This window comes from Octopus sinensis, linkage group LG3 (assembly GCF_006345805.1).
Source record: "Octopus sinensis linkage group LG3, ASM634580v1, whole genome shotgun sequence".
In the NCBI taxonomy this organism is placed as follows: Eukaryota; Metazoa; Mollusca; class Cephalopoda; order Octopoda; family Octopodidae; genus Octopus; species Octopus sinensis.
The window spans coordinates 129147119-129159726 of NC_042999.1; the positions used below are offsets into that span (position 1 = coordinate 129147119).

The 12608-nt window shown below is 31.9% G+C and overlaps 1 protein-coding gene across 5 annotated transcripts in view; it reads right to left on the reverse strand.

The window, feature by feature from the left end:
- The window catches only part of LOC115209179 (activated CDC42 kinase 1), a 228873-nt gene that overhangs the window by 133240 nt on the left and 83025 nt on the right, over positions 1 to 12608 (reverse strand). For 2 of the 5 annotated variants that reach the window (XM_029777416.2, XM_029777415.2), the window contains exon 1: positions 3076 to 3478. The exons of 2 other annotated variants lie outside the window; for them this stretch is intronic. In XM_029777416.2, the coding sequence (XP_029633276.1) occupies positions 3076 to 3167 (92 nt within the window). In that variant the 5' untranslated portion in view covers positions 3168 to 3478. Of the gene's footprint in view, positions 1 to 3075; positions 3479 to 12608 lie in introns of those variants that run through there. One more of the 5 variants, XM_029777418.2, reaches the window with a different exon arrangement.

Sequence of the window (12608 nt, forward strand, 5' to 3'; positions counted from 1 at the left end):
GTTTCGTATGGCATGCAAGATCTCTAACATGAAACATTTCACTGGAATACTGTATATGAAGCTAATATTATATATATATATATATACACACACATATATGTAAACACACACACACACACATTATATATATATATATATATATATATATATATATATATATATATATATATATATAAAAACACACACAGATGCAAAGTTGACCTAAGCATAAAGGGATGAAACTAAATAATACCATAAGATATTTTGTTCTCTACCCTACTGTTGATTCAATTACATTTATAAATAAATGTAATTATTTAATCATTTTACATGTTTATATTTTACCAAGTTTTGATATATATATATATATATATATATATTCTAGTTCCTTTATGAGAAGGAGGAAATAGTTTCTGTTGAAGTCACCAGTATTCTTTTTGGAGTATTCTTTAGAGCAGTGGTTTTCAACCAGGGTTCCACCAGTTACAGTCCAGGGGTTCTGCAATAAGTTACAAAACTGCAAAAATCAGCAGTAATTTTTAATTCTCCTCTACAGATATGTGTGCATAATACTATTAAATTATTGCACAGGGGTACCTCGAGCCAGTGGAATGTTTCCTTGGGGTTCCACTCCAGCAAAAAGTTTGAAAAAGCACTGCTTTAGAGTATGGAGAGACAGCATCCCCAAAGCATCAAACTGAAACTTCTAAAAACCCCCCATCTAACCAGTAACATTGTATGAGTGCTGTTCATGGACCCTAAGGTAGCTGGCAGCATGCATTTAAGATGTTCTACAGGTAAACACTGGATCAGCTGAGCTGCACATAGAATGAATAAGTCAAATCTGGAGGAGGAGGTTGAGAAGTGGATGACAATGGCCAGACAGTGAAAACAGCCAAATTTTGCAACTGTAGTTACATCCCTATCATGGTTTCATATTTGTGTCCAGATATTTGGACAGTGATCTTTAACTGCCATTTTCAGAGAGTTTATGCCTCAAGAGTTTCCGTAGTTTTTCTTTATAATTTTATAGTTATTGCTGTTATTATCAATGCTACACTGTTTGAATTCATTTATTTGTTTTCCTTAACTGAATACTTTTATTATAATTTTATTAATTTTATATTGTCAGATTTTGGGCAGAATCCATGTATTTACTCACAAATGCCCCACACATACAGATACACCATACAAACAAATAATACACACACACACAAGTATATCATAAATGTGTGTGTGTGTGTGTGTATGAGAGAGAGAGAACTAAATTTACAAATTTATATTTAAAAGATTGATGAGGACAATACTTAAGAATGCATATATATATATATATATATATATATATATATATATATATATATATCCCAAATAAATTCAGACATCAAAGTCTACATACTTCTAGCAAAGTACCGTTATATTTTTGCAGAAAGGAAATTGTGTGCTTATGCATGTGTGTACAATAAACAAGTATTTGCTTATATGTATATACACATGCATATATATATATATGCAGGTGTATATATACATACACACACACACATACATATGTGTGTGTGTGTGTGTGTGTGTGTGCATACAAATGCTATTTGCATGTACAAACACATATTACATGCACATACACATATACACAGAAAATTACTCTTCACAGAAATAACTATGTTTCTCAGAAGCTGCATTATTTTAACTTTGAAATTTTTATTATTATTATAATTATTATTATTATTATTTCAAGTTTAAATAACACTTAGACCCCAAAGTACAAAATAAAACAGTAAATTTTTAATCAAACAAACAGTAAAAATAAAATATTTATGACCTTAGAAAATTGTCTTCCAACCTAACAAATTGATTGTGTGTGTGTGTGTGTGTGTGTGTGTGTGTGAATACAAATTTCCATAAAAAATATTTTTTTAACATGTGCGCACTTATACACATATATTTGGAAAACAGCAAGTAATATCTATAAAGCACAATCTTCAAAAACATAAAAAAAAAGTATGAGTCATACACTGCTGATATAAATCAAATTTCTAGTTCCAATATAAATTACCAAGTAAGCTCATTCTCCATATCAACCAGTATACCAATAGAAAGAAGAAAAGAGATTTTAGTGTTGGTTTCAGTAACACAAACACACTGAATACATATTTCAAATAGTAGCAAGTGTTCTTTACATGTAGGCCAGCCCTGAAGGAAATCCAACCATGACTATCCCGTCTTTTTTTTTTTTTTTTTTTCAGAAATAATAAATCCAGAACACACTATCTAATGTGTCCTTCCTGTCTTAAGAGAGAGTAGGGGCGTGATCTAAAGATTTGACAGCTATTTGTAGCAGATTGAGTAACTACATAGAGGCTCCTTAAGCTCGATTTCAAACTGTCATTCATGATGGTGGTGGTGTGAGGGTGTTGTGGTGGGTGAAAGAGAAAAAGAAGAACAGCGTAAAATAGAGTTTTTATTTTGTGTGCATTTAGTTTATTGTATTGCAATTTCAAGTTAAACCAGTATGCAAACATGTATGCATGTATGAGTGCACACACATACATACATACAAATCAAACAATAAGTATATTGTGCATGAGTAAAACAAAAATATTAAACAGATACAATGTGTGTGTGTGTGTGTGTGTGTGCATGTGTGTTTGTGTACGTATGTACACTTTTGTGTATATTACATCGTAAAATATATTCTGAGACAAAATAATATCATTAAGCAATGTGTTTTGGTTTTGTTTTCTGATAAATAATTGTCTAACCTAAGCTACATTTAGTCACTAAAAGAAAGTTAAACTGCTATTTCTTTAAAATCAAAATTGAAATTACATGTTTTAATATTTAAAAAAAAAACATTTGCAAAATACAAAAACCACATATGAAACAATATAAAAATGGAAATATCAACTGAAAATATTTTAACCAAATTTAAGGACAAAATCACACACACACACACACATACACAAATGTGCGTACGGGTGTGTGTGTGTGTGTGTGCACACATGTGAGTATGTATGTAGAATGGAACCTAAGAAAGGAAATCAATAAATGATTTAACTTGACCAAAAATAACAACAGAATAAAAATAGTCCAGGTACTAACCGCTTATAGCAGTAATTCTTATCCATAAACAAAGATGCCAGGTATTTCCCCCAAAATGACCACCAAATTCTAGAGATGCTAAAGCTTTCCATAATCAGCTGACTGAACGTGAAATATACACCACGCTGTTCTGCAGGTCAGGTAGACAAAGAATACTCAAAGCTGAGTAGAAATAATGAGATATTGACTGTAGATAAATAACAGACATGCTAAAAGTGGATGATGAAGTAGCTGTTGAGCAGGGAAATGGTGACCTTCAAATTTTCCTCATTTAAGTTGATTAGTAAAGAACAGGAACACTGTTTTGTAATTGTTGCTTCAACAGAAGAGTTATATCACTTTTACAGTGCATCAGCATAACCAGCATCATTACTGCTGCAACAATGTCACAATTCTAGCTAACTTGTGCAATAAGATGTAGTAAGAAGTAAACTGAAAAAGAAACACCCAGGAGTAGGAAGGGAGGAGGAGAATGTTTTACTTCTTTATGGAAACAGTGAAAGTAAACATGTTCTATTCCAGTAGATAATTTTATTTTGATTCCTATTTAAATGTAAACAGTGAAATTCTATCTTAACATGTTTTATTCTAGTAAATAAATTTATTTTGATTCCTATTTAAATGTAAACAGTGAAATTCTATCTTAACATGTTTTATTCTAGTAAATAAATTTATTTTGATTCCTATTTAAATGTAAACAGCGAAATTCTGTCTATTTCTTAAATGTAAACAGTTTTATTCTCATTCATAAATAGTGTTTTTTTGTTTGTTTTTAATAAATAAAAAAGAATAATAGAAGCCCCATACCAAATAAAAGCAAGGTCACAGGCATTCATATTTAAAAATAAAGAAATAAAATCTAGGAGAAGCACAAAATAAGGGTCACAGAAATGGCTCTAAGAAATAAGTTACAGGAACAGAACTGTAAATTTACAAATGATAAGAAAAGACAAATAAATGTATATATGAAGTGTAATATTAAATTAACAATCACAAAAAGTGATTTTAATTCATAAGGAGTATTACATATAGACTTACATATCATATAATGCTAATGGTTTGGCAGAAAATACACTTGCTATTTTTTCTAGTCTTTTCCATTTCAGGTGCTTGTTATTTCCCCAACATAGGGAGCATGAATTACATTCAGTTAAAATTAATATTTACATCTTTTGTATAGTCTCAAGGCTAACTTCAATGGAAGTGTTAATACAACTGATCCCTAAAACAAAACTACCATCCTCTTCATCATTGTTTTAATGTAAACCATTCCGTGCTTGTATGAGTCAGACAGAATTCATAGAGGCAGATTTTCTACAGCCAGATGCTCTTCCTGTCACTAACCTCTTACTTGTTTCCAAGCAAGGTAATATTTCCTCATGGCCAAACAAGCTTTTACAGCAGGTTGGGTATAAAGGCCATTGTTTGTATGGCAGTGAAGATTTCTTATGATGTAGTGCATGATGCCAAGACAAGGAGACACAAACACATACATATACACATGCACACACATACACATACACATTTAGATTATTTGCAAACAAATTGCAGATACAAGGGCTACCAGCCGAAAGTTCTACATACCAAACACTAGCAGGCTTATGGGGTCATCAGGAGAGAATGCATGCCATTTCAAGGCCTTCCTCTTGACACTAATGCATACTAGCCCCACTTGCTAGATCAACTAGTTTGTAGGCTTCAATCAATATTCTTCTAGCCACTGTTCATCATCTCTTTTTAACTAAATCTAGTGGCTTGCCTTCTCCACTGTAGCCTGGATATCGCTTGTGATTGTATTTGCTTTACATTGAGTTAGGCCTAATATCAACCATCACTTCATTCTGTTTCCAATGAATCCTCTATTTTCCAGCCTGCATCTTTACGAACCAGATTATGCCTCCAACAATATCCATCCGATGCCTATATATATATATATATATTATATATATATATATATATATATCATCCTCATCATCATCATCATTTAACATCCGCTCTCCATGCTGGCATAGGTTAGACAGCTTGACTGGAGCTGATGAGCTGGAGAACTGCACCAGGTTCCAGTCTGATTTGGCATGGTTACTACTGCTGGATGTCCTTCCTAATGCCAGCCACTCCAGGAGCGTAATGGATGCTTTTACGTGCCCTCAGCATGGGTGTTGTTTACATGACACAAGCAACAACCATGACTACAATTCATGGGTGCCATGTACATGTTACTGGCACTGACCATGACTACGATGCACAGGTGCCATTTACATGGCACTGGCAGTGACCACAATGATTTCCAGGTGACATTTACATGATACCATCAACAACCATGACTGCGGTGCACAGTTGTGTCATTTACATGGCACCAGAAACAACCATAACTACAATGCACGGGTGCTATTCACATGATACTGGCACTAAAATTACGATTTCACTTGGCCTGACAAGTTTTCTTGTGCACAGCATATCACCAGAGGTCTCAGTCACTTGTCACCACCTCTGTGAGGCTCGTGTGTATGATGGGCTTCTTTCAGTTTCCATTGACCAAATCCACTCACAAAGCTTTGGTCAGCTTGCAGCAACAGAAGACACTTGCCTAAGGTGATACACAACAAGACTAGGGCAGAACCCAAAACCATGTGGTTGGAAAGCAAACTACCTAACCATACAACTATGTCTACCACCTAAAGGGATGAAGGGTAAAGTTAGCTGTGACAGAATCTGAACTCCGATTCAAAAAGGCTAAAATATTTTCTTAAATAATTTCAGATTGAATGTTGAAGAAAAATAGGAAAGCAGTTAAATCTGAGGCACATTGGTGATTAAGTAAAATCACTTTAACCAAAATCTATATTATAATAAAGCCGATGTATTGTTGTTAAGGCAAAATGCTTAGCAGCAATTCATCTGTCTTAACATTCTAAGTTCAAATTCTGCTGAGGTTGACTTTGCCTTTCATCCTTTCAAGTTCAACACGGTAAGTACCAATTCCATACTGGGGTTGTGACTGACTTACCTCCTCTCACAAAGTTACTGACTTGTGCCAAAATTTGAAATTATCATTACTATTGAATTAGTCTGGCCCTGACAGTTGAAGTTTGCAACTTGGTTTCTATTTCTGGCTGCATATATTTCTTTTGCTTATGTTGTTAATGGACTAGAGAAAGGCATTTATATCACACAAACATATTTCACATACACTACAGTTCTCAGGTGTTTTACCTAATTTTGAAAAAAAAAAAAACAAAAAAAAAAAACAAAGGAAAAAGATCAGGGATTATAGTGAAACAAAAAGGATTCCCTTTCACATACTATTTCAAAACCTGTTTAGAGACACTTCACTTCCCTTGTGTTACTAATGTTCTAGCATAAAGCATGAATATCTCAAGACCCATTAAATCACAATTTCTTAAAAATATACAGTCTGTTTTATATTTTATAACCATGGAGCACAATGTCAAAATAACCAGAATGCTTACATTACAAAGTCCAAAACTTAATGCCAAACTGTTCAAGATTCATGTCTCATTTGTCCTACATTGCCTTTCAATTACAGTAATATTCAAATACAAAGTGTCTGTAAGAGAGTGACTTAGATTATATCAACTATAAGGTAAACAATATTGTTAGGAATAACAACTAGTATTAATTTCTACCTTACAGAAAAAGTTCCTTTTGTAAATGAGGAGAGGCTATAGCTGACATGAATCTAGTATTTTATACTGGTGATACTTTTTATTTTATTTGACCTGTAATCCTCTTCTGCCTCATCATCATTGTTGTTATCATTAATTTTATAATATCCATGTTAACAAGATGATTTGGATTAAATCAGCTAAGACCGGTATAAATACTTGCACCAGGCTGTCCATCTACATTGGTTTCAAATTTTGGCACAAGGCCAGCAATTCTGTTGGGGAGGGGTAAGTCATTTACATTGACCCCAGTGCTCAACTGGTACTAATTTTATTGACCCTGAAAGGATGAAGTGTAAAGTTGACTTCAGCGGAATTTGAATTCACATAAAGATGAAATGCCACCAAGCATTTTACCCCTGAGCTAATGATTCTGCCAGTTCACCATCTTATAGCTTATATCTATATTATCCATTTGCATAACATGCCCAATGCAGACCTATTAATCAATTATCTAAGCATTTAATCAGTATTTTTTTATATACTTAATTGGGGTTTCATATGTACATTGCATAACCAATAGATCATAGTAATGTTTCTTTTCCTTTTTCAAGCAGATTCTGATCTATTTCTTTCAACTGCTCTACACATTTCTGTCACACACCTTACAATAGCTTAAATCTCCAGTGATTTCTGCTCTCTTAAAGGTCATCCTCACTTGACATTGGCACAAACACTTCCATTCACCACAATTTAGAGAACATTATGTCTTTACCAGTTTCCTTGGTCTTAATCAATTTCCAAATATCTCCCACTTTAAAGCAATCATAGGTTTGGTCATAGGACAATTTTTGTTAACAGTTACATTACGGCATCAATTAAGTGAACAGGACTATTTAAAAATCTATATGTTTGTTCAATAGCCACATTGCAATACAGGTAAGAGGACCCAATTATCATTCCTACCAATTTGAACATCTGTATCTTATTATGAAATAAAATTATATAAAGATTATATTCAACATATTGCTCAGTAAGCATGTATAATTCAAATATTGCAATAATCAAAAATATAAAACAAAACAGTGATAGTTTTGTACTCTTTTTATAGAAATAATTTACAAGCTATGAATTACAACCTAATATATCAGTGATATTTCAACATCATCATCATTTTAATGAACACTTTTCCATGCTTGCATGGGTCAGATGGAATTTATTGGGACAGATTATGGCCAGATGCCCTTCCTGTCACCAATCTTCACCAAGCAAGGTAATATTTCCCCATGGCCAGATATACTTTTCATGAAAGACTGGAAATGAACACTGCTTGTTTACAACCACTGCAAGATGTTAAAACTAGTGGACACACACACACGATGGACTTTTTCCACTCTCAAGATTTTGACCCACCTAGGACTATAATAGAAGACACTTGCCTAAGGTGCTGCACAGTGGGAGTGAACCTGAAACCATGTCTGGGAATAAAGCTTCTTAACCACAAATTAAATAATTTTAGATATAAGAAGTGGAAAGATTAAGCTCTTAATCAAAACGCCATTCAAAAATAACCAAAAATAAACATTAAGAAAAGAATTAGCAAATAATAGGATTTTTGGAATTGAAATTAACATCTAGTTCTTAGGTGATGAAATGCAACTGAAATGTTAAAAACATTTCACTACATTATGGGTTCCTTCATAGTAAAAAGAAAAATATTGATTCCAGAACTATTTATGTTCAAAAATCTCTACTTTGAATCCAGATTGTAATTTATAGTTAATAGGTACATTTTCTTCGAAGAATCAATGCCTAATCATGATATTGGCTAACAGATTGCTAAAAATACTGTAATTTGCTCTTCTTAAACAAGTTGACATTATAAAAGATTACTAGCTAGAGAGCACCTAAACTGAGATGAAATAAAATGAAACATTCTCAGAAATATCCTACTTAATATCGGAAGGAAAAGACATAAAAAGGGAAACAAAATACAAAAATAATGAACCAGTCTATTTGGATCACTTTACATGAATTTATAGTCAGACACTTAGAGGCAAAATATATCTACTCAAGCTTAAATACTCAAAGGTGAGCTACTCATATATTCATACTGAAACAAAAGCTGCCTACATGCCTTAAAGGTTAACTACCCTATACTAAATACATAAAGCAAACATCCTCACAAAGCTTAAAAGTAAGCAACTCAGGGCTAAAACAAACTACTCAAGAGTAACAGACACCTAAAAGCAAACTATTCATACTACAATGTTCAACTAGAAATAAACTACTGGGATCTCCTGATACAAGAAACCAATAATGCTAAGATAAGATATTCTGCTACAAGATAATTACCAATGCTTGGGAATCCCAAGTATGATAATAGGCTGTTAATAACCTGCTTTAAGATAGATGGACTAGTGAAATAGCACCCATAAAAAATATTCTGTAGAGGGTTAAGTCATAAATTATTTTTCTTGGAAAAAGAGTAAATTCTTGATTTTATTGTATATAATTATAGTTGCATATAGGTACTGTTTTATGAATGTGTTTTGGAATTTCTAGTAAATAAAGTCTTGAATGACAAAATATAGATAAACATCTAGAAATTTTTCCATAGCCATCTATGTATCACACTGAATGTGTGTATATATATATATATATATATATATGATTGACAGGCATGACACTGTTTTCTTTTTTAGGTCTGAGAAAAAAATCTCTTCATAAACATGCAGTATTAAAAACAATTTATATAGGAGTAAGGCAAACATCATCCCAGCAGTGACCCACAAGAGCATCAAATGCACTTTGGCTTTGTCAACAATGTGTACTCGCTAGTCATATGTCTAGATGAAAACCATCCCCTTAAGTATATAGGAAACAGTGAATAATACACCCACTGACAGTGCAGATAACCACCAAGCTGAAAAAAAACTCAGTGTACACAAATAAAACAGCATTAAATTAAAATATCCATGTATGTATTATACTTAAAGTATATACACCATTGACAGGCAAGCTATTGTGGGTTTTGTATGAGAAAATCTCTTTATAAGCAGACTGTGTTATAAATACAATACACATCAGAGCAAGACAAGCATTGTTCTAGCAGTAACCTATGAGATTCACAGCATCATGCCTATTAACAGCATGTGTATATATGTTAAATATGATACATGAATAGATATTTTAATTCAATCCTATTTCAATTATATACTTCAAAATTTTTCCATTATCTAGGAATACATTTTCATTACATAGATTTGTCAAATTACTAGAGTGATTTTTGGATTCACTTGTACCATACTAGTAGCAATATGATGTTACTTTCAATAGAGACCTTCTAACTGTATTTCAGTTCCATAGAGTAAAAAAAACGAATGCCTTGTAACAGGATATGAATAAGAGCCTTTATCGTTTGTCCTAACTGACCAATAACTTAAGAATATACGACTAAATCAGCTTATACAAAAATATAAAAAATGAGAGGAGAAACAGGATTTAAATGTGCCAGCATAAAAGTTTACAAGTGATAAAAATTATCAGTTTTTCAGAGAAGGAGGAAGCATTTCAATCACTGAGATTTAAACTTAGAAAGAATGTCATTGATGGAAGCAGTCAAAATATTGGATATCTAAATTTTAAACATCCTAAAGCCAACTTGGCAGTATTCCACAAGTAAATAGTAATTCATTGAAGAAAAACAAATCTTAGAATGTAAGTACTGCAGATGTTGTATCTAAATATTTGGCAATGTTGTGAAAAGAAAAAGAAAACTTCCTATAAAAAGTATGAAAATTAATATTTAGAAATTGTTATTTGCCCTACCCCACATACACACTTTCAAAAAATAAATATTTGTGCAAATACAGGATATGAAAAACACAACACCAATAACAATTCTTAGAAATAACTACTATGACCAATCTGTAACCTTACACAGCTATTCACCTGACTTTTAGTCAGAAATAATCTTTCCACAAAATGACTAGTTATCTAGTAAAATTTTCTAACACAGCCACAAAACTGGAGGAAAGTGACAGACAACTAAATCAACCCCAGTACTTGACTGGTATTTTAATGTAAAGAACTGGAACAAAAAACAAAAAGCAGTATATCTGGCATTCTAATTACTCTTGCCGATCCATCACCCTCTAATACTGATAAACATATATTTTAAAAACAACAAAAATCCTAGATCAGGCCCAAATACATTTACATTTTCAATTTGCTGTAAAAAGGGATTACTTATTGAAATAATGTTTAATTTCCTACTAAATAATTTATTATTATTATTATTATTTTACTTTGTTTTATATTGATTTTTCTACGCCAGTTAAGGTGAGTTATTTGTGTTGAAGAAATTCAATACAAATTATAACACAAATATATCTAGTTATAAATTCTTTTTATAACTAGATATATTTGTTAATGCTTTATTTTTCAAATGTAATGAGACTTCACACTTTCATTGGATTCCACCTCATACTTAACTATACGTGCCAGCCAAGAGATTTTTTTTTTTTAATGCTAAGCATTTAAGCAGGAAGATGAAGTATACCACGCAGGAGTTATATGCCTTACCTAAGAATATAATGCAATGTGTTATACTTCAGTTTGCAATCATCACCTATTAGTCATTAGTACAGAACTTTAACATTGCAACTATATATTTCTAATTATAATTTTGATAATCAAAGTATATTAGTTAATATTATTTCATGAATACATCAGAAATGTCTAAGTATAAATGAAATCAGATCATTTTTTTTTTCTTTTTCAGACCATTCTGGAACATTCTAAATGTTTCAAAACAACTGAAAAATAAAAGAAACTAAATGATTTAGATATTGGTCTACTAATCAAAATGTCACAAACTCAGAGCTTGTTACTAATACTATGTTCCAAGACAAAATACACAATATGACATATTTCATTTTACCTATGTAATTTAATAAGAAAATATACAATCAATTAAAGTCCAAAAATATGAAACACTTTTAAATAACAAGGAGGAAGCTTAATTCAAGTGGAAAACACTTTCTCTTCGCTAAATTTATTTTTTCTTTTTCTAAATCTAATTTACTTGTTCTACATTATGCAACTGTCAAATACACTGACACCAATCTTGGATAGCTATGATAGTTCACTAACAAATAATAGATAGGCTTTTTCAATTTTGGAGAAAGTAATTAATGTTAACAAAGGTGCAAAGAATTTTATTATAAGTATTTGAAGAAATTAACAGAACTATGTTTCAGCATGAATATCAGCTTCGTGTGTCAAATGAGTAATTCAAACCTAAAGCATACCTTTGAAAAACATATATGAAAGCAACTGGAAAATAACATTATTTTGGTGTTATTTAACAAGTGAATGCTAAGTAGTACAGGAATGTAATTAGAATGGATGATGAGAACTCTTTAGAGATAAGTTGTAAATTGGTAATGGACTTAGATCAAATTGCAATTAGAATGGGGTCAGAAAGACTGACATAGTAAAGTGTTGACATTAACACCGGAAATGCTCAAGGACAAACAGTTAAAGAAAAGCCATTTTGCTCATTTATCTATTCTATTCAATCATGCAAAAATAAACATTAAAAAACATGAATAGAAATCTTAAACGTATGCAAGTGTGTATGTGTGTGTGCGTGTGATGTGTGGGTGTATATGGTGTGGTGTGATGTGTGTGTGTGTGAGAGGGGTGCATGTAAGCTTTTTATTCATGTTTCTCTTAAAGTTTGACAAAACTTCAATTGCAAGCTGTTTAAATACATTCACACCCACTATATAATTGTGAGTTACACTTTAATAATGTTAGCAGTCACATTGGAAATGAGAGTAGAGTGTGGAGGGTAGGAGACAGTGGAATCATCAATTTATACCTGTAAATACTAATTTG